General features: G+C 34.5%; 1 protein-coding gene across 1 annotated transcript in view; it reads right to left on the bottom strand.

Annotated features, from left to right (window-relative positions):
- Positions 1-9,886: 9,886 nt before the first annotated feature.
- LOC144453135 (protein kinase C-binding protein NELL1-like) overlaps positions 9,887-26,376 on the bottom strand; it is a 39,864-nt gene continuing 23,374 nt past the window's right edge. Inside the window, exons 5-18 of the mRNA XM_078144414.1 lie at positions 25,097-25,364; positions 23,696-23,851; positions 23,198-23,326; positions 22,166-22,259; positions 21,348-21,427; positions 20,341-20,452; positions 19,816-20,073; positions 19,218-19,340; positions 18,632-18,727; positions 18,111-18,254; positions 16,995-17,182; positions 16,266-16,436; positions 15,620-15,859; positions 9,887-14,607 (exon numbers count right to left, since the gene is read on the bottom strand). Of these exons, the coding sequence (XP_078000540.1) occupies positions 14,569-14,607; positions 15,620-15,859; positions 16,266-16,436; positions 16,995-17,182; positions 18,111-18,254; positions 18,632-18,727; positions 19,218-19,340; positions 19,816-20,073; positions 20,341-20,452; positions 21,348-21,427; positions 22,166-22,259; positions 23,198-23,326; positions 23,696-23,851; positions 25,097-25,364 (2,098 nt within the window). The 3' untranslated portion in view covers positions 9,887-14,568. The remainder of the gene's footprint in view (positions 14,608-15,619; positions 15,860-16,265; positions 16,437-16,994; positions 17,183-18,110; positions 18,255-18,631; positions 18,728-19,217; positions 19,341-19,815; positions 20,074-20,340; positions 20,453-21,347; positions 21,428-22,165; positions 22,260-23,197; positions 23,327-23,695; positions 23,852-25,096; positions 25,365-26,376) is intronic.

Below are 26,376 nucleotides of genomic sequence, written 5' to 3'. Positions count from 1 at the left end.
CCCCAATTTCGGCCTTTTTGAACTTTGTGAAGAAATAGACTTTTGGCGATGTATACTGCCATCTACAGTTGACCTATCATTATTAATGCATAAATTAATGTGTTGCGAGTGGTAAGAAATCTTGAATTTCAGTGTATAACCAAAGTATGGCAGTTTTTATTAATTTTTTTATTAATGTTTTCAGAAATATTGATTTTAATTTTTCAAAAACCACTCTAAATTACATGTTTGATATTATGAAACGTAAAAGAGATGATTTGGTTTGGCCGTGGACACGCTATTATCGATTAAAAGAAGAAAAGTCGCATTTTTCAACTATTACGCAATAATGCGTTTTTGCAGTCCAAACGGCCCCAATTTCGGCTTTTTTGAACTTTGTGAAGAAATCGACTTTTGGCGATGTATACTGCCATCTACAGTTGACCTATCATTATTAATGCATAAATTAATGTGTTGCTAGTGGTAAGACATCTTGAATTTCAGTTTATAACCAAAGTATGGCAGTTTTTATTAATTTTTTTATTAATGTTTTCAGAAATATTGATTTTAATTTTTCAAAAACCACTCTAAATTACATGTTTGATATTATGAAACGTAAAAGAGATGATTTGGTTTGGCCGTGGACACGCTATTATCGATTAAAAGAAGAAAAGTCGCATTTTTCAACTATTACGCAATAATGCGTTTTTGCAGTCCAAACGGCCCCAATTTCGGCTTTTTTGAACTTTGTGAAGAAATCGACTTTTGGCGATGTATACTGCCATCTACAGTTGACCTATCATTATTAATGCATAAATTAATGTGTTGCGAGTGGTAAGAAATCTTGAATTTCAGTGTATAACCAAAGTATGGCAGTTTTTATTAATTTTTTTATTAATGTTTTCAGAAATATTGATTTTAATTTTTCAAAAACCACTCTAAATTACATGTTTGACATTATGAAACGTAAAAGAGATGATTTGGTTTGGCCCTGGACACGCTATTATCGATTAAAAGAAGAAAAGTCGCATTTTTCAACTATTACGCAATAATGCGTTTTTGCAGTCCAAACGGCCCCAATTTCGGCTTTTTTGAACTTTGTGAAGAAATCGACTTTTGGCGATGTATACTGCCATCTACAGTTGACCTATCATTATTAATGCATAAATTAATGTGTTGCGAGTGGTAAGAAATCTTGAATTTCAGTGTATAACCAAAGTATGGCAGTTTTTATTAATTTTTTTATTAATGTTTTCAGAAATATTGATTTTAATTTTTCAAAAACCACTCTAAATTACATGTTTGATATTATGAAACGTAAAAGAGATGATTTGGTTTGGCCGTGGACACGCTATTATCGATTAAAAGAAGAAAAGTCGCATTTTTCAACTATTACGCAATAATGCGTTTTTGCAGTCCAAACGGCCCCAATTTCGGCTTTTTTGACCTTTGTGAAGAAATCGACTTTTGGCGATGTATACTGCCATCTACAGTTGACCTATCATTATTAATGCATAAATTAATGTGTTGCGAGTGGTAAGAAATCTTGAATTTCAGTTTATAACCAAAGTATGGCAGTTTTTATTAATTTTTTTATTAATGTTTTCAGAAATATTGATTTTAATTTTTCAAAAACCACTCTAAATTACATGTTTGATATTATGAAACGTAAAAGAGATGATTTGGTTTGGCCCTGGACACGCTATTATCGATTAAAAGAAGAAAAGTCGCATTTTTCAACTATTACGCAATAATGCGTTTTTGCAGTCCAAACGGCCCCAATTTCGGCTTTTTTGAACTTTGTGAAGAAATCGACTTTTGGCGATGTATACTGCCATCTACAGTTGACCTATCATTATTAATGCATAAATTAATGTGTTGCGAGTGGTAAGAAATCTTGAATTTCAGTGTATAACCAAAGTATGGCAGTTTTTATTAATTTTTTTATTAATGTTTTCAGAAATATTGATTTTAATTTTTCAAAAACCACTCTAAATTACATGTTTGATATTATGAAACGTAAAAGAGATGATTTGGTTTGGCCGTGGACACGCTATTATCGATTAAAAGAAGAAAAGTCGCATTTTTCAACTATTACGCAATAATGCGTTTTTGCAGTCCAAACGGCCCCAATTTCGGCTTTTTTGAACTTTGTGAAGAAATCGACTTTTGGCGATGTATACTGCCATCTACAGTTGACCTATCATTATTAATGCATAAATTAATGTGTTGCGAGTGGTAAGAAATCTTGAATTTCAGTGTATAACCAAAGTATGGCAGTTTTTATTAATTTTTTTATTAATGTTTTCAGAAATATTGATTTTAATTTTTCAAAAACCACTCTAAATTACATGTTTGATATTATGAAACGTAAAAGAGATGATTTGGTTTGGCCGTGGACACGCTATTATCGATTAAAAGAAGAAAAGTCGCATTTTTCAACTATTACGCAATAATGCGTTTTTGCAGTCCAAACGGCCCCAATTTCGGCTTTTTTGAACTTTGTGAAGAAATCGACTTTTGGCGATGTATACTGCCATCTACAGTTGACCTATCATTATTAATGCATAAATTAATGTGTTGCGAGTGGTAAGAAATCTTGAATTTCAGTGTATAACCAAAGTATGGCAGTTTTTATTAATTTTTTTATTAATGTTTTCAGAAATATTGATTTTAATTTTTCAAAAACCACTCTAAATTACATGTTTGACATTATGAAACGTAAAAGAGATGATTTGGTTTGGCCCTGGACACGCTATTATCGATTAAAAGAAGAAAAGTCGCATTTTTCAACTATTACGCAATAATGCGTTTTTGCAGTCCAAACGGCCCCAATTTCGGCTTTTTTGAACTTTGTGAAGAAATCGACTTTTGGCGATGTATACTGCCATCTACAGTTGACCTATCATTATTAATGCATAAATTAATGTGTTGCGAGTGGTAAGAAATCTTGAATTTCAGTGTATAACCAAAGTATGGCAGTTTTTATTAATTTTTTTATTAATGTTTTCAGAAATATTGATTTTAATTTTTCAAAAACCACTCTAAATTACATGTTTGATATTATGAAACGTAAAAGAGATGATTTGGTTTGGCCGTGGACACGCTATTATCGATTAAAAGAAGAAAAGTCGCATTTTTCAACTATTACGCAATAATGCGTTTTTGCAGTCCAAACGGCCCCAATTTCGGCTTTTTTGACCTTTGTGAAGAAATCGACTTTTGGCGATGTATACTGCCATCTACAGTTGACCTATCATTATTAATGCATAAATTAATGTGTTGCGAGTGGTAAGAAATCTTGAATTTCAGTTTATAACCAAAGTATGGCAGTTTTTATTAATTTTTTTATTAATGTTTTCAGAAATATTGATTTTAATTTTTCAAAAACCACTCTAAATTACATGTTTGATATTATGAAACGTAAAAGAGATGATTTGGTTTGGCCCTGGACACGCTATTATCGATTAAAAGAAGAAAAGTCGCATTTTTCAACTATTACGCAATAATGCGTTTTTGCAGTCCAAACGGCCCCAATTTCGGCTTTTTTGAACTTTGTGAAGAAATCGACTTTTGGCGATGTATACTGCCATCTACAGTTGACCTATCATTATTAATGCATAAATTAATGTGTTGCGAGTGGTAAGAAATCTTGAATTTCAGTGTATAACCAAAGTATGGCAGTTTTTATTAATTTTTTTATTAATGTTTTCAGAAATATTGATTTTAATTTTTCAAAAACCACTCTAAATTACATGTTTGATATTATGAAACGTAAAAGAGATGATTTGGTTTGGCCGTGGACACGCTATTATCGATTAAAAGAAGAAAAGTCGCATTTTTCAACTATTACGCAATAATGCGTTTTTGCAGTCCAAACGGCCCCAATTTCGGCTTTTTTGAACTTTGTGAAGAAATCGACTTTTGGCGATGTATACTGCCATCTACAGTTGACCTATCATTATTAATGCATAAATTAATGTGTTGCGAGTGGTAAGAAATCTTGAATTTCAGTGTATAACCAAAGTATGGCAGTTTTTATTAATTTTTTTATTAATGTTTTCAGAAATATTGATTTTAATTTTTCAAAAACCACTCTAAATTACATGTTTGATATTATGAAACGTAAAAGAGATGATTTGGTTTGGCCGTGGACACGCTATTATCGATTAAAAGAAGAAAAGTCGCATTTTTCAACTATTACGCAATAATGCGTTTTTGCAGTCCAAACGGCCCCAATTTCGGCTTTTTTGAACTTTGTGAAGAAATCGACTTTTGGCGATGTATACTGCCATCTACAGTTGACCTATCATTATTAATGCATAAATTAATGTGTTGCGAGTGGTAAGAAATCTTGAATTTCAGTGTATAACCAAAGTATGGCAGTTTTTATTAATTTTTTTATTAATGTTTTCAGAAATATTGATTTTAATTTTTCAAAAACCAATCTAAATTACATGTTTGATATTATGAAACGTAAAAGAGATGATTTGGTTTGGCCGTGGACACGCTATTATCGATTAAAAGAAGAAAAGTCGCATTTTTCAACTATTACGCAATAATGCGTTTTTGCAGTCCAAACGGCCCCAATTTCGGCTTTTTTGAACTTTGTGAAGAAATCGACTTTTGGCGATGTATACTGCCATCTACAGTTGACCTATCATTATTAATGCATAAATTGATGTGTTGCGAGTGGTAAGAAATCTTGAATTTCAGTTTATAACCAAAGTATGGCAGTTTTTATTAATTTTTTTATTAATGTTTTCAGAAATATTGATTTTAATTTTTCAAAAACCACTCTAAATTACATGTTTGATATTATGAAACGTAAAAGAGATGATTTGGTTTGGCCGTGGACACGCTATTATCGATTAAAAGAAGAAAAGTCGCATTTTTCAACTATTACGCAATAATGCGTTTTTGCAGTCCAAACGGCCCCAATTTCGGCCTTTTTGAACTTTGTGAAGAAATAGACTTTTGGCGATGTATACTGCCATCTACAGTTGACCTATCATTATTAATGCATAAATTAATGTGTTGCGAGTGGTAAGAAATCTTGAATTTCAGTGTATAACCAAAGTATGGCAGTTTTTATTAATTTTTTTATTAATGTTTTCAGAAATATTGATTTTAATTTTTCAAAAACCACTCTAAATTACATGTTTGATATTATGAAACGTAAAAGAGATGATTTGGTTTGGCCCTGGACACGCTATTATCGATTAAAAGAAGAAAAGTCGCATTTTTCAACTATTACGCAATAATGCGTTTTTGCAGTCCAAACGGCCCCAATTTCGGCTTTTTTGAACTTTGTGAAGAAATAGACTTTTGGCGATGTATACTGCCATCTACAGTTGACCTATCATTATTAATGCATAAATTAATGTGTTGCTAGTGGTAAGACATCTTGAATTTCAGTTTATAACCAAAGTATGGCAGTTTTTATTAATTTTTTTATTAATGTTTTCAGAAATATTGATTTTAATTTTTCAAAAACCACTCTAAATTACATGTTTGATATTATGAAACGTAAAAGAGATGATTTGGTTTGGCCGTGGACACGCTATTATCGATTAAAAGAAGAAAAGTCGCATTTTTCAACTATTACGCAATAATGCGTTTTTGCAGTCCAAACGGCCCCAATTTCGGCTTTTTTGACCTTTGTGAAGAAATCGACTTTTGGCGATGTATACTGCCATCTACAGTTGACCTATCATTATTAATGCATAAATTAATGTGTTGCGAGTGGTAAGAAATCTTGAATTTCAGTTTATAACCAAAGTATGGCAGTTTTTATTAATTTTTTTATTAATGTTTTGAGAAATATTGATTTTAATTTTTCAAAAACCACTCTAAATTACATGTTTGATATTATGAAACGTAAAAGAGATGATCTGGTTTGGCCCTGGACACGCTATTATCGATTAAAAGAAGAAAAGTCGCATTTTTCAACTATTACGCAATAATGCGTTTTTGCAGTCCAAACGGCCCCAATTTCGGCTTTTTTGAACTTTGTGAAGAAATCGACTTTTGGCGATGTATACTGCCATCTACAGTTGACCTATCATTATTAATGCATAAATTAATGTGTTGCGAGTGGTAAGAAATCTTGAATTTCAGTGTATAACCAAAGTATGGCAGTTTTTATTAATTTTTTTATTAATGTTTTCAGAAATATTGATTTTAATTTTTCAAAAACCACTCTAAATTACATGTTTGATGTTATGAAACGTAAAAGAGATGATTTGGTTTGGCCCTGGACACGCTATTATCGATTAAAAGAAGAAAAGTCGCATTTTTCAACTATTACGCAATAATGCGTTTTTGCAGTCCAAACGGCCCCAATTTCGGCTTTTTTGAACTTTGTGAAGAAATCGACTTTTGGCGATGTATACTGCCATCTACAGTTGACCTATCATTATTAATGCATAAATTAATGTGTTGCGAGTGGTAAGAAATCTTGAATTTCAGTGTATAACCAAAGTATGGCAGTTTTTATTAATTTTTTTATTAATGTTTTCAGAAATATTGATTTTAATTTTTCAAAAACCACTCTAAATTACATGTTTGATATTATGAAACGTAAAAGAGATGATTTGGTTTGGCCGTGGACACGCTATTATCGATTAAAAGAAGAAAAGTCGCATTTTTCAACTATTACGCAATAATGCGTTTTTGCAGTCCAAACGGCCCCAATTTCGGCTTTTTTGACCTTTGTGAAGAAATCGACTTTTGGCGATGTATACTGCCATCTACAGTTGACTTATCATTATTAATGCATAAATTAATGTGTTGCTAGTGGTAAGAAATCTTGAATTTCAGTTTATAACCAAAGTATGGCAGTTTTTATTAATGTTTTCAGAAATATTGATTTTAATTTTTCAAAAACCACTCTAAATTACATGTTTGATATTATGAAACGTAAAAGAGATGATTTGGTTTGGCCGTGGACACGCTATTATCGATTAAAAGAAGAAAAGTCGCATTTTTCAACTATTACGCAATAATGCGTTTTTGCAGTTCAAACGGCCCCAATTTCGGCTTTTTTGAACTTTGTGAAGAAATCGACTTTTGGCGATGTATACTGCCATCTACAGTTGACCTATCATTATTAATGCATAAATTAATGTGTTGCGAGTGGTAAGAAATCTTGAATTTCAGTTTATAACCAAAGTATGGCAGTTTTTATTAATTTTTTTATTAATGTTTTCAGAAATATTGATTTTAATTTTTCAAAAACCACTCTAAATTACATGTTTGATATTATGAAACGTAAAAGAGATGATTTGGTTTGGCCGTGGACACGCTATTATCGATTAAAAGAAGAAAAGTCGCATTTTTCAACTATTACGCAATAATGCGTTTTTGCAGTCCAAACGGCCCCAATTTCGGCTTTTTTGACCTTTGTGAAGAAATCGACTTTTGGCGATGTATACTGCCATCTACAGTTGACCTATCATTATTAATGCATAAATTAATGTGTTGCGAGTGGTAAGAAATCTTGAATTTCAGTGTATAACCAAAGTATGGCAGTTTTTATTAATTTTTTTATTAATGTTTTCAGAAATATTGATTTTAATTTTTCAAAAACCACTCTAAATTACATGTTTGATATTATGAAACGTAAAAGAGATGATTTGGTTTGGCCGTGGACACGCTATTATCGATTAAAAGAAGAAAAGTCGCATTTTTCAACTATTACGCAATAATGCGTTTTTGCAGTCCAAACGGCCCCAATTTCGGCTTTTTTGACCTTTGTGAAGAAATCGACTTTTGGCGATGTATACTGCCATCTACAGTTGACCTATCATTATTAATGCATAAATTAATGTGTTGCGAGTGGTAAGAAATCTTGAATTTCAGTGTATAACCAAAGTATGGCAGTTTTTATTAATTTTTTTATTAATGTTTTCAGAAATATTGATTTTAATTTTTCAAAAACCACTCTAAATTACATGTTTGATATTATGAAACGTAAAAGAGATGATTTGGTTTGGCCGTGGACACGCTATTATCGATTAAAAGAAGAAAAGTCGCATTTTTCAACTATTACGCAATAATGCGTTTTTGCAGTCCAAACGGCCCCAATTTCGGCTTTTTTGAACTTTGTGAAGAAATCGACTTTTGGCGATGTATACTGCCATCTACAGTTGACCTATCATTATTAATGCATAAATTAATGTGTTGCGAGTGGTAAGAAATCTTGAATTTCAGTGTATAACCAAAGTATGGCAGTTTTTATTAATTTTTTTATTAATGTTTTCAGAAATATTGATTTTAATTTTTCAAAAACCACTCTAAATTACATGTTTGATATTATGAAACGTAAAAGAGATGATTTGGTTTGGCCCTGGACACGCTATTATCGATTAAAAGAAGAAAAGTCGCATTTTTCAACTATTACGCAATAATGCGTTTTTGCAGTCCAAACGGCCCCAATTTCGGCTTTTTTGAACTTTGTGAAGAAATCGACTTTTGGCGATGTATACTGCCATCTACAGTTGACCTATCATTATTAATGCATAAATTAATGTGTTGCTAGTGGTAAGACATCTTGAATTTCAGTTTATAACCAAAGTATGGCAGTTTTTATTAATTTTTTTATTAATGTTTTCAGAAATATTGATTTTAATTTTTCAAAAACCACTCTAAATTACATGTTTGATATTATGAAACGTAAAAGAGATGATTTGGTTTGGCCGTGGACACGCTATTATCGATTAAAAGAAGAAAAGTCGCATTTTTCAACTATTACGCAATAATGCGTTTTTGCAGTCCAAACGGCCCCAATTTCGGCTTTTTTGACCTTTGTGAAGAAATCGACTTTTGGCGATGTATACTGCCCTCTACAGTTGACCTTATATTTATCTTTGTTTTGCAAGGGTTGGCGTTATATTTAGAGCTAATTATAAATTATAGTATTTTTCACTTCAGCAGACGACACTTCAATATTGCCAATTCTGACCAACTAATTTGCATAAATCAAGGTACATTATTCAAAAACTGTATTCATATTGCATCCACTTCAAACGTTAGATGTCTACAGTGAACAACTTGTTTTATCTTATCTCTTTATTTGCACAGGTGATTTTTTCCAATCACTATCATAACATGGCCATCACTTATCATATTCAAATTTTGAAAATCAAATTCAAAACTTGCAAATTAATTCTGATGATAATTTACGAGAGGTTTTATATTTTATCTTTATTTTTCAAAATCATAATTGATGTGTTATTGTTCTATATAGGTGGGAAGAAAGTGTGAATTTAAAGAAGACAAAACTGATAACTGTGATACATGTGACTCTGGAGATGATCCTTCATATGATCTCACAAACCTGACAGATCCCTGTGGACTGTGCTTCGTAGACACTCATATCTACGCCCATATACTGTATCTTGTTCACGACAGTGGTACCCGTCCTGTCTGTTACCAACTTGATGGTGATGTATGGGAACCTGTGACGGGTCAGTCTTGTACTTCTAGACTCCATTTCATCCTGTATTTGGCTATAGTTGTATATGTAATCCAAGTTTTGGTTGATGGGGACTCTCGATAGCAGGAGTAACAGTCCAAATGTTACCAATGGCCAAAGTGTGGATACATACATACATACATTGTACATACACACACACACACACATGTACATACATACATACATACATACATACATACATACACACATGTACATACATACATACATACATACATACATACATACATACATACATACATACATGTACATACATACATACATACATACATGTACATACATACATACATACATACTGTCATACATACATACTGTCATACATACATACATACATATACACACACATTTCCTGTCAATATGTACTTTTGTCACATCAAAGTAAAAATATTCAAGGCAATAAAATATTGGTATAATAAACTAAGACTTGGGTTTGTTTTATTTCTGTGAGGACAAATTGAAATAATCCATTTCATCTACATAATTGTTTTCGGTTAATAAACACATACATAAACAAATATTGTGTTCAAGTAGTGACTTTTGTGCAACATTCTTATCTTGACATAAACTTACAAGTCAACCGATATACATCATCACTTTTATCACAAAATCGCTGCTTAGACATAGATGTAATATGGTGAAGTACAACCATTGAAAGATTTAGTTCCTGTATGCTTGGTACAATACATGTTCAAATATTGAGATGCTAGGTCCTTCTTTTCTTTTAACAAAAGTTTACCAGAAGCGGGGGCCTTCGAAATATTTTAACAGACTATGAACAAAACTGTTCTGATAACAAATACATTGAAATTCCACTTTGCATGTCTAGAAGTGTGGACCAAATGCAACAAGACAGAAACATAAACAATTATTAATGAAAACTAATACAAAATTAAAGTTATGAAATTAAAAAAATGCTTTGTTTAAAAATAACTAAAACTTTTTACGAAATCTAGAATGGGTGAATGCTGTTCCCCTGATTAAAAATTGATAGTATGAAATGTAATGAGGTAAACTAATTTCAGTACGAGTACAAAAATGGCTTTTCAAACTAAGATTTGCACCTGAGCAGGCTTTCAAGGTTTCTGATTCCTAGGACACTGAATTATGATGTAATGTTTACAACACATTACAACTGCACTGTAAATGGCGCCCTCTAGAGTTGAACAATGCATGTAGATGACTTGTTTACATTACAAATTGCGCGGTAAATGGCACCCTCTAGAGTTGAACAGTGCATTTTACACTTCCATCTTACAACAGATAAAATATTTTAAAGCTCTATAAATTTAGAAGTGAAAAAAAAACAGGGAAAAGTGAAAAAAATAAATCTCTGCTACTAAATTCCTCAAATTTTGGTCACGATATCTTCAAGCACTGAATCCTGTGGCAGTGAGTAAAACATTTTGAGTGCAGAGGTTTAAGTTATCCTTCCTAGTAAAAGTTTCTTAAGATTGTATTTTCCTTGGAAGTAAAAATCTTCAAATTCGCCTTTTTAGTTTGTTAAAAAAATATTAACCCTTTTTTGGGGGTAAAACCTGGGGGGAACAATCAGGTTCATCATACAATTTCTTTAAACGTTATCAAAATGGCTACATAATATTATTTTAACTGTACATAAATAATAAAATAAAGACTGTCAAGTTCCTTAAAAAAAAGTAAAACCACAAAATTTTACACTTTGAAAAAGGATCAAGAGCTTTCATATGGTAAAGTGTGCAGAGACTGACATATTTTGACAAAACTGATTCCTGTATCACATTCTATGTTTTAGCTATTAATGGGGAATACCACTCTCAGAAATAGATATGTTTTCATAAACTGGGGTTTTTGGAGAGTCATTTCATGATTTCATATCACATAAATTTTATGCAAATACCAAGACACAACAAAACTGAAACTCTGTATCACCTTTGTTGTTCTCACACTGGTCCACCATTGCATCATGGGACTTCAGATTCATGAATATTCATTAGATGCACACTGAATATTCATGACTATTTATCTACAGGTAATAAGCACTTAGGAGTCACTCACAAGTTTAATCAAACGCATCTATTTCCTGGATGGAATTCTCCGTTTTCGGTGTGAGACTGCCATTTTTTAACTTATCTTTGAACAACTCTGCTTAAGTCATGGATGTAGTCACATAAGTTAACTCTATGCGTATGTAACATTGCGATTTTAACACTGTTTTAGCAACCCCCCACCCCCACCCCCGACTCGCATCACCTCTTTGAACAGTCTCTATTCTGCAGCATAATATAATATACAAAATAAAAGGCATCTGACCTGAGAACAAAATAATTTTCAAAGTAATTTTCAACTCAAAAATCTAGTACTCTCAAATATATAACACACAACCCTAACGCTACTAAATATAATTTATGCAAAACAGTATAAACAGAAATATATTGGAACATGTACATCACGTTTAGGAAATTTAAATATACAAACAAACAAAAACAATATTATTACATATGTACCAGTGATTCCTTGCACCAGTGTGCATGTATGTTTGCTAGGAGGTATAATAACTGGCAGTGCAATACTAAAAACCGTATTTTGCATCTATATGCAAATGATATGCAAATGATTTTACAATCATTCCTTGTACATGAAAGCGTGTGTCTGCACACGATGAATTTTATGGAAATTTGCTGTCTTGAATAAACATATGTAATAATAACATATCCCTGTGCAGCTTGAGTTTGAGTGTGGAACATGGGGCGTATTTGCACATGTACTTGCAGTGTTTTGTGCTGCACATTCTCTCACTACGCTCGTGAAAGTACGTACGCAGAGAACACTGCAACAACTCACGAAATACCCCTTCGCTGGTCCCGGCAACGTAATTACACACCAAATATCGGGTGTGTCAAGCTTTAAAGGGTTAAAATTGGGAAAAATAATGAAAAATAAATTTATAAATAATATGAAAGTGGGTACTAATATTGTAGAACACACTTGCTAAGGATGGGGTGACAAAAATGTAGTAAGTGCAGTGTACATTTTCAATTGAAATGGCTGACTGTATATTGTATTTCATATTACAACTACTGACATCAGACCATGGATGAACAGAGCCTATTGAAAACAGGAAAAATAAACAAATGAATTGGATTAATAACACTTAGCACAGCATGTAGGAAGTACAGAAACTGTGAATTTATAGTCCATTATTTGATAAGAACAGTTTTATGTTGAAATAAGAACAGTTTTATGACCACTTTAGTAAAATTCCAGTTCCCCTGGCATTTCATGTACACACAAAGCGGCCATAAAACTGTTCTTATCAAACCATGGTATGTAGTACAAGTCTCTGTACTTCCAACATGCTGAGCCAAGTGTTATTAATCCAATTCATTTGTTTACTTTCCCTGTTTGTAACAGGTTCCGTTCATCCATGGTCTGACGTCAGCAGTTGTAGTTAACATTTAAAACAACACAATATCAGCTAAGTTGCTAAGTCAAAGTAATTGTCAACCAGTACAAAGTTTTCACATTAAATAATTTTACATATAAAACACCTAGATAGAGTGGATTTTTTAAAAATAAACATTCCTTGGTAATCACTACGTATGTATCATTTAAGTTGAACAAACAGCATTTTTCATACAAAATAAAAACAATTGAAAAGTTCTATCACAACACGATATCATACAAATACAACAGTATATCCTTGATATGGTAACTTGAGTACAACTAACACTATTGACAAAAACAAAAGAAATCTTACATTGGCCTGTGAGGGCAGATTCTTTACTTTCCAATTTGTGGCACTATTACAATAAAATGAATCAGTGAATGAGACTAGGACTTGTTCAGCCTGTTGTTCTATGATGGCTTAAATGATAGCAACATAATTATATTTTCTTAAGTAGTATGTACCAATTACCTACAACTTACAGTTTTTGACAAAAACAAAGGAAATCTTACACTGACCAATGACGGCACTGTTCCTTTCCCCCAAATGAATAGAAATGATAAAAACAAATGAAATCTTATTTTGATCTGTGAGGGCGCTGTCTTTCTCTATTTGAGCAGCTGTCATAATATGACGGTATGACAAACTATGTTCTTTGTTATGTCATATCCATTTCTTATTTAATGTTGAAAGGAAGAAAATTATAACACAGCCATATTTCCTCTTTCTACTCTTCCCTGTAAGATTCCTGACATCTATCACAACATGATACAATATATAAACACATTGATTCTTTGGTATGTGATAAGTAGTTTTACATGCAATTTGACAAAAACAAAGGTTATTTCACTTTCACCTGTGGTGGCGCTGTTCATATCGTCCTTCATCCTACTTTAACCGTAATCAGGTACACAGGCATGTGAGTGCCACCGTCTTCAACTTTCATACTAAGATATCCTCTCCTTTTTTTACAGTTGAGTTGTAACTTGTGTGTAAATGTCTAATAAATAGTCAACATTTTCAAATCTTTGCATAAATATCAGTAAATTATGACAGTTTTTTTGGATAGATAATATTATATTTCCAATAGTGTATATTATACTGTAAATATTCACATTGAACAAATGAACATCTATCTGTAAACCAATACAAATATTGAGTAACTTACTAACATATACGGGATCACAAGTCAATATTTAGAAGTGTACTCCAACATTTTGGGTCTTTTTTTGGGAATGGACAGATGTTTGAATTCCTTGGGATATCCTCTGTGGTTTTTTTTTTGAAATCTGTGGAATATCTTCGGCATTGCTCTTGAAATCCTTGGGATATCTTCTGTGTTGTTTTTGAAATCTGGAATATCCTCGGTGTTGTTTTTTCAAATCCATGGAATATCTTCCGTGTTGTTTTATTTGAAATCTGTGGAATATCTCCAGTGCTGCTTTGAAATCCATGGAATATCTTCAGAGTGTTTTTTAAATCCATGGAATATCTTCAGATTTTTTTAATCCGTGGAATAAACTTCAGAGTTGTTTTTGAAATCCATGGAATATCTTCAGAGTTGTTTTTGAAATCTGTGAAATATCTTCAGTGTTGTTTTTTAAATCCTTGGGACATCTTGTGTTGTTTTTGAAATGTGTAGAATACCTTCAATGTTATTTTCAGACTCTTAGCATTCTGGTTTAAATGTGCAGCAGACCTTTCCTCTCTGTTAGGAAAAGAAAATTTTAGACCAAAATGAAAACTAAACTAAAATATATAAATTATGTATAATTATTGATTTACACAGGTTATATAACACAAGAAGTTCAAAGTTTTTAGCATTGAGCTTTTGTTCTGTCTTGGTTGACAATCCTCATCAGAATGACAAATTCCATAGTTACAGTTGTCCACTAGGTGGCGGTATGATCGGTTGATTATAGATGTTAGGTGGTCAGTAGTAATGGACTTTGTCATTCTCATGAGGATTACTGTAAAGTACAAATTAAGTGCATATGCAAACACATTAGATTATGATCAAGTCTGGCCTGTGACACATCTGTGTACACAGCAATGTACAGTTATGTACATACAGGTACTGTCACATGTAGACAAAACAGACCTGTGACATGCCTGTATACACATCACTGTATCAGCAGTGTACCTACAGCAATGTATACAGTCAATGTACACACAGGTACTGTTACATGTAGAAAAGACAGACCCTGTGACCTGCCTGTATACACATCACTGTATCAGCAGTGTACCTACAGCAATGTATACAGTCAATGCACATACAGGTACTGTCAAATGTAGAAAAGACAGACCCTGTGACATGCCTGTATACACATCACTGTATGAGCAGTGTACATACAGTAATGTACATAGTCAATGTACACACAGGTACTGTCACATGTAGAAAAGACATCCTGTGACATGCCTGTATACACATCACTGTATCAGAAGTGTACCTACAGCAATGTATACAGTCAATGTACACAAGGTACTGTCACATGTAGACAAGGCAGACCCCATGACATGCCTGTATACACATCACTGTATCAGAAGTGTACTCACAACAATGTATACAGTAATGTCCCTACACCTCTGTTGACTGACCTGTGGCTACAGATCTGTTACAACCCTTAGCCATCTTCACAGACACCAGTACCACAGGACTGTTACACGATTTGCACATGACCTAATCCAGGGGCCAAACTTTATTTGGTGTGTATACTTACCCTACAAACACAATCTGAGCAGTTATCTTCCGAGAGTACCCATCTATCGCCCTCAAAATACTCCACGCCATCTTGTTCACAATTGATGAGGACATCATCAGGGTTTCTAATGATGTCATCAGTAATGTCTAGACTACATACATCATCGAGACAGATAGGACAGCAAGCACCAACAGGTGTGACGGTTTCACCACAGTTTAACTCAGGGCATGACTTGTCATTGCAATCGATACGTCCATTCTGTAACAAAATTAACCAAGTATATTTGTCAATGCTAGACTGATTGTTAATAATCTTCATTCATCCAAACATATTCAGAAATTTGTTGAAATGGTTGCCACAAGAGCAGCGCCCTAGTGTTGAAGAAGCAGGAGGAAACTGGAGTACCCGGAGAAAATCTGCATTGTTCAGCAGGGTCAACCTCAGCATCACCCTTCTTACATACAGACCTGGTGAAATTTTAATGAAACCCAGCTAACACTTGTTAAGAACTTTAACATTATTTTAACAATTTGTTGTGCCAAAATAAATCAGCATGAACTGGAATCATTGTTATTGATAATTTATGAGTAACTACAGATAATATTTTAAATCATAATGTGGACAGCACTCTCACTTATCAACTTAAATTTGGTAAGTTACTTACCAAACACTGACATCTTTGACACTCGTAGTCCCAGCGATCCCCATCGTCGTACACTACAGGTTTAAGTTGGTGTAAACACTGTCCGTTGAAATCACAATGTGGACAACAATCTAAGTTGACGGTAGCCGCATTACAATCACACACATCAGGTGTACATGTCTTCACACCGTCCTGAAAATACAAACATATCGTGTAAGGGACCAACACAAGATATGTACTGCAGTAACCTAAACTGAAATACAATCCCAGAAAAAACACTGATGCATTTGCTTGCTTGTGGTAAAAGCACAAAGGAGACAAAGTTCATGCAAAGATACACAATGTAATTAGCGCCAATACTTCATCAAAGTACCTAGCTAAGAGACTTGGAAGGACTTGAATCTTTCATCTGACACTAGCTAAGAGACTTTGAAAACCCTAGTTACTGTAACGCCTGGAAGGACTTCAATCTTTCACCTGACACTGGTTAAGAGACTTTGAAACCCTACTTACTTTAACGCCTGGAATGACATGAATCTTTCACCTGACACTAGCTAAGAAGCTTTGAAACCTTAGTTATTATAATGCCTGGAAGGACTTAAATAACACTGGCTAAGAGACTTTGAAACCCTGGTTATTATAACACTTGGAAAGACTTACAAATGTAAATCTCTCACCTGACACTGGCTGAGACTGTGAAACCCTAATTGCATATTTACTATAATGCTTGGAAGGACTTGAATCTCTCACCTGACATTGACAAGTATAGCATTCATCATCTGGTTTGAATTGTTGTCCATTACGTATTTCTTCACCGTCATGTATACATTTACCGTGACATTGATCAATATTGTTACACTGACACTGATAGCCACCATCTTCATTTAGACACGTCATGTCACGATGACACATACCATTATCATCACACTCATCAATGTCTGAAATGATAATAATAATTAATAGAATGAGACAAATTACTTCACAAAATGTGGTAACGTGGTTCGAGCGTCACCACTGCACACCATCATAGCATTTATATACAAAACATCAACAGTAGTCTGGATGACCAAACTTGTTTCCTAACCCAGTCTGGTTAAATTCCCTCAATCAGCACACATTCCTGTGCGCCCTCCTACAGCGTTCATATAAACATGATTATGCTGTTGCATCCCCACGTGATTTAGTTTAAAAGGGCTGGCTGTGGAGTACTGGTTGGACATTGTCAAAAACAGCTGTACCAAATGAATATTTAATGAGTGGTGACAACAGTCTGTTATTACTAGTGACATGTGCTTTTAGCGCTTTACTCACTATGAGGTTAAACCATAATTAACACCTTTCATCAGGGCCTTGACTATACTGTGAGTCATAGCATGGAAGTATATGTCCATGGTCGTAGCGATACTGTATAGGAACTAGACTACATCAACAGGCATTGCCCAATAACAGGATGGTTCAGTGTTAGTGCAGGGGGAAACCAGAGTCAAACTGAACGACACTCTTCTTACTTACAGGGTGGTATATTTAATCAAACCTTGAATGGGTTTGAACCCCGACCGCAGTGGTAAGAGGCAGGTGGTTTAACTACTCGGCCACTGACAACCCTGAATGGATTCGAACCCCAACCACAGTGGTAAGAGGCAAGTGGTTTAACCACTTGGTCACTGCCAACCCTGTTTGAATTGAGCAGTATTCTGGAGTCCAATGACATCCAAATCAAATTTTCAAAGGGTGACAAAGTTAAGATGTAGTTTGAAAAACTCTAAATTAGGACGACAGAAGAAACTAAGATAAGTCAAATTATTGCCCTACGTTATCATCGTTATATTTACATTACAACATACAATTCTTAAATCTTTGAATTACCTTCACAAGAAGCACCTAGATCTGAGTGAGGATCTTCGTCACTATGGTAACCAGTCTTACATTGACAATAGAAGCTTCCTGGTAAGTTGATACATTCTGAGTTGCTGTGGCAACCATGAGTTCCTGACGCACACTCGTCAATATCTGTTACAGAAATAAATATGGTATTTAGATAAAGATGTTTAGCAATGATAAAGGGCGGTAGTTGTTGTGAAGGTCTATTGTGTTTTGCTATACAGGTGATGACTTCCCAGTTTGACAATGAGAGCAGGTGCTAATGTCTGATAGATAGGTCTATCCCAATACATATGATGGTTTGTAAGTAGGGTGATGATAGAGGGCGCTAGTTGCTGTAAAGGTCTATTCTAATACAAGTGGTGACTTCCCAGTTTGACAATGAGAGCAGGTGCTAATGTCTGATAGATAGGTCTATTGCAATACATATGATGGTTTGTCAGTAGGGCGATGATAGAGGGTGCTAGTTGTTGTAAAGGTCCATTGTAATACAGGTAGTGACTTACCGGTTTGGCAATGATCTCCAAGATATCCAGATGGACACTGGCAGGAGTCAGGTGCAACACAACGACCACCATTCAAACAAGTACTAGTGCATTTAGCTGTCCAAGAAAAAGTTGTTTATTCCAATATTAATATCATGAATCCGTGAAAGTATACGTTATTTGCCAAATACTTAATATTTCATATATAATAATTATGGTTAACCAGAAAAATGTCCTTATATAGAATTAGAGTAAGATATGTTGTCACAAATATTCAGTGTTCAACCATTGAATAATGTTTTTCTGCTATACTACTATCTCCCATCATGCAATAGCCCATAGCAAAGATACCCTATAAAGGCACAAGATCAACTTGATGTTTCTCTGAATTCGCAACTAATTGTAGGTGATGTAAAATCATGAAATGACTCTCCAGAACCAATAGTACCCACACTATCTCCTGGAGTGGCATTCAATTTAAACTTTTATAAATCACTTACATGGTTGGGTCAAAAGACTTCACATGATAAATTATGACTGAATCAAACGTTGATCTGATACGGAAATACGCCAGGTAAATGTGAGAGGGCAATGGTAGGATACATACCTTCACATTTGAAGCCATCACCATAGTAACCCGATGGACATACACACTTGTAACTGCCATCTGTATTAATACACTGTGCGTTAATATCACAATCGTGGACTGCAAAGGCACATTCGTCTAATTCTGAAAAATAAAATTAATGCACATTTATTACATCTTCGTAGAATGGTACAAATCTGGGAATATTTTTAAATATACTTTACATGTAAAAATTTGCATCGCTAGGCATTAAGAACGATGTCATATACTGTAATGAATGATTACTGGGCAATTATACCCTGTCACATGATAGTCATGTGACTGTCAGATCCAATCATATGACATTTAATCTGTCAAAGTATGCTTATCTCACTCAATCACATGATCATCTCCATATACGGGCAATGATGTAATACAATGTCATGTGACAGTCTTGTGACTATCTCATCTGATCACATGACTATAAAACCTTCATTACCTCTGCAAGTGTAAGCATCTATTCTTCTATATCTCACACCTAGGAACACACATTACTGCTCTCATGGCAATGATGTAACAATGTCATGTGACAGTCATGTGACTATCATGTCTAATCACATGACTATAAAACCTTCTTTACCTATGCAAGTGTAAGCATCTATTCGTCTATATCCAGGCAGACATTGACAGTAATAAGACCCGGGAACATTGACACATTCAGTGCTATCACGGCAATGATGACCGATTGGTCCGCCTTCATTTTCACACTCATTTACATCAACGCATTCTTTCCCGTCTCCCTGGAAACCAGCATTACACTGACAAGTGTGCGATGTTTCTAAGCTGACACAGGTTGCATTAGGGTGGCAATCATGTCCGTCTGTACAGTAATCAACACCTACAAAAAGAACAACGACGTCACATTTTAGTGTTTAAGTTTTTGTTATACAGCTGGGTTGACTGAGGCACAGTCGTGGTTCAAATCTTGCACAAGGACTTTAGCTAGCCATTCAGAAAAAAATGGCAGCGGCAAGACTCGACCTGCAGCCTGCAGATTGTAAACCGACCACTCTAACCAACTGACCATCATCAGTGACTCCAGTAAACATAAACAAAAGCATCAAACATTTTTACTTATAGTTTGTGATGGTGCTATATCACTCACCTCTACAAAACTTGCAGCATTCACCACTAACAGTGAATTGTTCATCAGTGGGACACGTCAACTTGGGACAGATTTCATTACGATCGTGAGATACACACCCTACGTTACCATTCTAGAAAGACAGAAATCATATGAATTAACAATCACAAAGATAACATTAAATTTAACTGTTATTAATCACAAAATAAAATATTAGTTTGTATTGTATGTAGAATACAGTATATCATGGGGGAAATGTCTTAATATTTCACATAATAATAATAATAATAAAAATAATAATGTTGGTGTTTATATAGCGCTTTCCTACACTGTGCTCAAAGTGCTTTACAATTACTACCCCTGGTACGGATCTATGGTGGCACAATGGACCTTTATACTTTCTCAACTCCCTGGGGAGCATACAAATCCATTGCAGCCTCTATAAGTATAGAGGATTAAAACATTCACATTTCAACCTCTATCCTACCAGATCCCCAATTATACAGCTGGGTTGACTCAGGTACAGTCGTGGTTGAAATCTTGCCCAGGAACTTTAGCTATTCAGAAACAAATGGCATCGATGGGCTTGAACCTGCAACCTGCAGATTCAAAGCGGGGCACTCTAACCATTCACCCATCATGACGCCACCTGATAATTTCTGTGCTATCTTAAGTGTAGGCATACACTTGTCACCTAATCTGATCTCATAGTGAGTTGTCAATCATGAAGGTGTGTGCATGAGCCAATCAGATCTGATAGTGAGCTGTCAATCATTTGTTAGGTGTAGATATACAGTTATGAGCCAATCAGATCTGATAGTGAGTTGTCAATCATTGTAAAGTATAAGCATAAACTAATCACCAATCAGATCAGACTTTGAGTTTTCAATTTGAATATATATTCATATGCTAATTAGCTTATGTCACAACTTTCACTATGAGTTGTCAATCATTCCATTATCCAATCAGATCTAAGAATCATCTATCAATCAATACATATTAGAATGTATACTGGGTGTGATACTCACCGTACATTTACAGGTGTAACACTCCCTAGGTGAGATCTCCTCGCCGTCATCCAGGTATTTACCGATAAAAAAACATTGCTCTGTGAAAATATACAAAACACATGTCAAGCAAAGACTTTATCATATATACGTACAGTTCTAGTCAAATCTGATTAAAATCTGATGTAGTGTACACGTCATGATTTCTTTTTGGCTGTTACGTTTACTGTCGTTTGTTCTTTTGTGAGCGCTCATTACAGACATACATAGTCAAATCTGATTAAAATCTGATGTAGTGTACACGTCGTGATTTCTTTTTGGCTGTTACGTTTACTGTCGTTTGTTCTTTTGTGAGCGCTCATTACATACATCTGACACAATACTATATTTACGAGATTCAGAATCATATGAATGGGTGGCTCGAGCACAGACATGACGATCATCAATATTAATCGATCGATTGATCATGATCATTTTCCAGGGTTTTCCAGGGGTAGGGCGCATTTTTCCAGGGTTTTCCAGGGCTTTCCAGGGAGGGTTTGAAATTCCAGGGTTTTCCAGGACCGTGCGAACCCTGATATGAACTATTGTGTAAAATGTCCATAAAACTGTTCTTATCATATGATGAAATGTAATATAAGTCTGTGTACTTCCAACATGCTGTGCAAATGTTATTAATCCAATTCAGTTGTTTACTTTCCCTGTTTGTAACAGGTTCCATTCATCCACGGTCTGATGTCAGCAGTTGTAGTTATGTTGTTTAAAGAACACAGGAAAACAAAAATGTTAAAGTTAAATAAAATGCAATAAAATGCAATTGTTTCATTTATATAACTTACCTCTGCACACAGGACAGCACTGCCCATTTGGTATGACGGGATATTTACAGGATACAGTAGGGCATGTCATTGGACCACACTGCACAACACCTCCCTGTAAATTTTTTAACGTCTTTGTTAGATATAATGATTTAATGCTTGTAATATTACACACACCCTAGCAGTACAGGCCTTTCCAAAATTTACCACGGTGGCACTCTACTTCCTGTCCGTGTGTACATTGGGGGTATACATGGTATAGGTTACTTGGTTAATCATAGAGCACTGCTACTTTCCTCAATGTCTGAACAATACGAAAAACATCTCTGATTTACACTTCTACAGAATACCAAGGGACAAAGCTCTTAAGAAACGGTACTTTGAGGTGATGATACCCCTAATTTGAGCGAGGGCGCTGTATTCTCAATTTACTGTTTGCAGTCTGCAATGGCCTATTGAATCACCTGTGGGTACATGTATTTCAAGGAGTGCAAAAGTACTGGTATAAAAGTCATGGATAAAGGCAAGATATATGTACTAAGTATTAAACCTAAGAAATATCAGTGATAAATATCCTTGTGTAGCTGTACAAAGAGATTTTGCAGTAAATCCAACCAATTTGATTTTTGGGTCTGCACCAAAAAATTAGCACCGTAATGCGATCATGATTCAACCAATTACTCAATCTGATTAAAATCTGATGTTAGATAGGCTGGTTTTCCTGTATTTACCTTTATTCCATCGTTATTGCGTCTTTTATGTGAGTTTTTTTTCCCCTGGGCTAACGAAAGGTGTTCGCCCAGGGGAAAAAAAACTCATGTAAAAGACGCAATAACGATGGAATAAAGGTAAATACAGGAAAACCAGCCTATCTAACATCAGATTTTAATCAGATTGCCAATTACTGTACTACTTATGGATAAAATTGATCCCTTATTAACATGTACAATGTCTTGGTATTTTTGACAATTTTCAGTGAATATATTGCTGGTTGTCTTATCGAAAAAATAATACCTCAGTTACAGCTAGTGCAGGAATATGAGATAAACTTACAGTACAATTACAAACTTGACACTCATCTGTCCATGTATCACTGTCTTCCTTCAACATATCTTTGTATTGACATGATTTCTGACACCTGCATTCTTCTAATTCAGTGATACGTCTCTCTGCTGTCACCACCTGTGTGTACAAGTCACAAACTTGTATTAAATGGCACAAGCTGAGTTTCTATACCTTTTACTCAAGTGAAAATACTTACAAAAAACTTTGATTAAACTATTCTAGTATAATGTTAATGTCAATGCATGTATTCTATGACATTGCAATTTGTCTTCTGGCATTGTTAGAACAGTTGATTGCCTTGTATAGATTCCTCAACATTTTAGGGTACAAATAAAAAATCATGTTATCAGATCGTTTACATGTTATGTCTAATACTAGGTTTGATTGCAAGTGATAGTTAAGTATGCTTCAGTAAGTAGAATACTATAAGTGACTTTGAAATACACAGTATAAATCTCGTCATTGAGCTATGTACATGTAACTTACCCTATTCTCCATCACCTGTAGTAAACTTGCTAGTCTATCCATATCTTCCACCATCTGCATATATTCACCGCATGTAGGACATTGTCTTTCTAGTTCTGAACACTGAGATAAATATCCATGGCTTGATACAACTAGTTTTACATCCTGCAGAATACCCTACAAGTTAAACAATTCACAAGAAAAATTGAAATATATCTACAAAATTAACAAAATAGAAATGGCATGTTCGCATAATAGTCATATTCAAGTTGCACACTGAATATTCATGATACACTGTTAGGATATACTCATGAATATTCAGTGTGCAACTTGAATATATTATTTTTACTATCTCCCATGATGCAATAGACCCCAAAGATACCCTACAAAGGCACAATATCAATTTGATTTTTTTCCTGAAATCACAACTAATTGTAGGTGATGTAACATCATGAAATTACTCTCCAGAACCCATAGTTTATGAAAATGTCTGTATTTCCTGCAGTATTGTTCACTTTTTTTGTAAATTGATAACTGTTCTTCTAGGTTCAACTGTTTCTAAAAGATAGCCGGATTTCTACACGACATGCTGCCATCAGAACAAGTCTACGTGATGTAGGTAAAGGGTGGTTTAATTTACATGAAACTAACTGGGAAGTCTATCAAATCTCCAAACTCAAGAAGTTTATGGAAATGGTCAAGTTTTCAATGCAGGTAAATATACTCTTTTAAAATGTCCACCACTAAAGTTGTCATATGTAGTTCTATTTCTTGGAGTTGTTTATCAACCTAGCAACAGTTGCCAGGTATATGACACAAGTAAAGCAATGACATTAAGTACTAGTATATAATCTATCAGAAGTTCTCAAAAACAAGTTAAAACTACAAACCTAAATCAAACAACCAGATAACTAAGTTTAGAGCGGTTTCTACACTTCAATCAAATATTTCGAGAAATTTCTAGAAATATTTGATTGAAGTTTAGAAACTAAAATGGTTTGAAATTCTAGGATTGTTTGTTTGTTTGTGCTTGTAAGTGATTTGATTGGCTATCTGCCTCACCATTAGACTGTAAATACATTGTATCATGCCACCCTCACTGGCCTGTTTTCAAAGGGGTTGATTGATGTGTGAGGGCGCCATATCACGGCATATCTTACAGACTAACTCAACATACTATCTCAATAGTGCTGGTTCTGGCAAATGCTATTGTCAAACCAGATAACCAAGGCTAATTCTAATAAGGACTGTGAGATATGTCGTGTCATTTGGCCCTCACTGGCCCACTCTATCCGACGGTACTAATCTGAAGAACTATGATGGCAACTCATCAGGCCCCATCCTGAACTGGTGATGAAAAGGGGTTGACTGATAATGTGAGGGCGCCCCATTACGGTGTGTATCACTTCTAGTATTACTCACTTTAAAGTAAGCTTGCTGACTTCGCTGTCCCAGGAACATAGCCAAACCTTTAGGATCTACATCAAGATCTGGCTTGTGGATAACTCTCTCATAGATTTTGTTACAATCTACGTATAGGGCTAAGTGAGTACCGCTAACACTGAGGGCGATCTTTGTCCATGTCTCAGGCTTCAGCTGGTATGAGAATCGTTCCTGGTATACCTCGTTATCAGACCGATAGAAGAATTTAATTTCTTCTCGACGTGTACTGGTGTAGAGTTCAAGATATCTGAAAAATTGGAGTTATGTGTGTCCATTAGTTTTTGATAACAATGATATTATTTTTGCAAATTCGTCTTTGGAAACACACACCGTGACCAGATCTGAAATAAATTCTGGTAGATTTCATAACTTACAGCTATTTCATGACGTACTTTGCTAATGATATAGGATTAACAACATGATATGACGTCCTTAGCACAGAGATGTGTGGTGTCGTGTCACTATTTCAAGCTATAGTTCAAACCAAGTCTCTGGGCAGACATGTCAAACCCTTTACACAACCACCTGTGGAATGTCTCCTGACAATGCTTGACTGACATGACCTTTGTGTGACCTTGTAGTGTATATTATGCATCATTTATGAATAAATTTACATCTAATCATAAACATGCCATCCAACTGTGATGTTCATAATTATCTTCTTCCAAAATTAAAACTTTAGAGTTTCATTGGCTTCCACAGAGTACATTTTTTTTGCTGGAAATTGTTCCCTGCAATTTTCTTTTATGCAGACATATATATACACAATCACATAATTCTATAGAGTTCCACAGAGAACTTGGTAGTCTGAAAGGTTCAGCCATTGGTCCGTTTATGTAACCACTCACTACTGAGGGAGTGCATCATACAACCAGAACCAATGCCTGGATCTTTCAGACTACAGAGAACTAGGACATTCACAAGATTTAAAATTCTTGTTCAGAATGCCCAGATGTGGGGTCACACAGAGGTCATGACGATGGCAAATTATCCTGATCTTGACCTGCATATAACAGGATGTCAGTTGTGTTTAAAAAATAACAAAATATTGTTTATGTCAACATGCACTGCTTACTCAATGCAAGTGAGACACTTAATTAGCCTTATTTGTATCATAACACTCTGTCCTAAGTCCTACCTCAAGTAAACCTTAGCTCCTCACTCCTACCCAAGTTAGGACAGTGTCTGCATAGATCATACTTCAATGGCTTTAGTCAGTAGGGTGAAATAGCGCCCTCGGAGTTCATATTCGCTATTCT

Source organism: Glandiceps talaboti, chromosome 23 (assembly GCF_964340395.1).
Source record: "Glandiceps talaboti chromosome 23, keGlaTala1.1, whole genome shotgun sequence".
Classification (NCBI taxonomy): Eukaryota; Metazoa; Hemichordata; class Enteropneusta; family Spengelidae; genus Glandiceps; species Glandiceps talaboti.
This window is presented reverse-complemented; position numbering and strand designations above follow the sequence as displayed.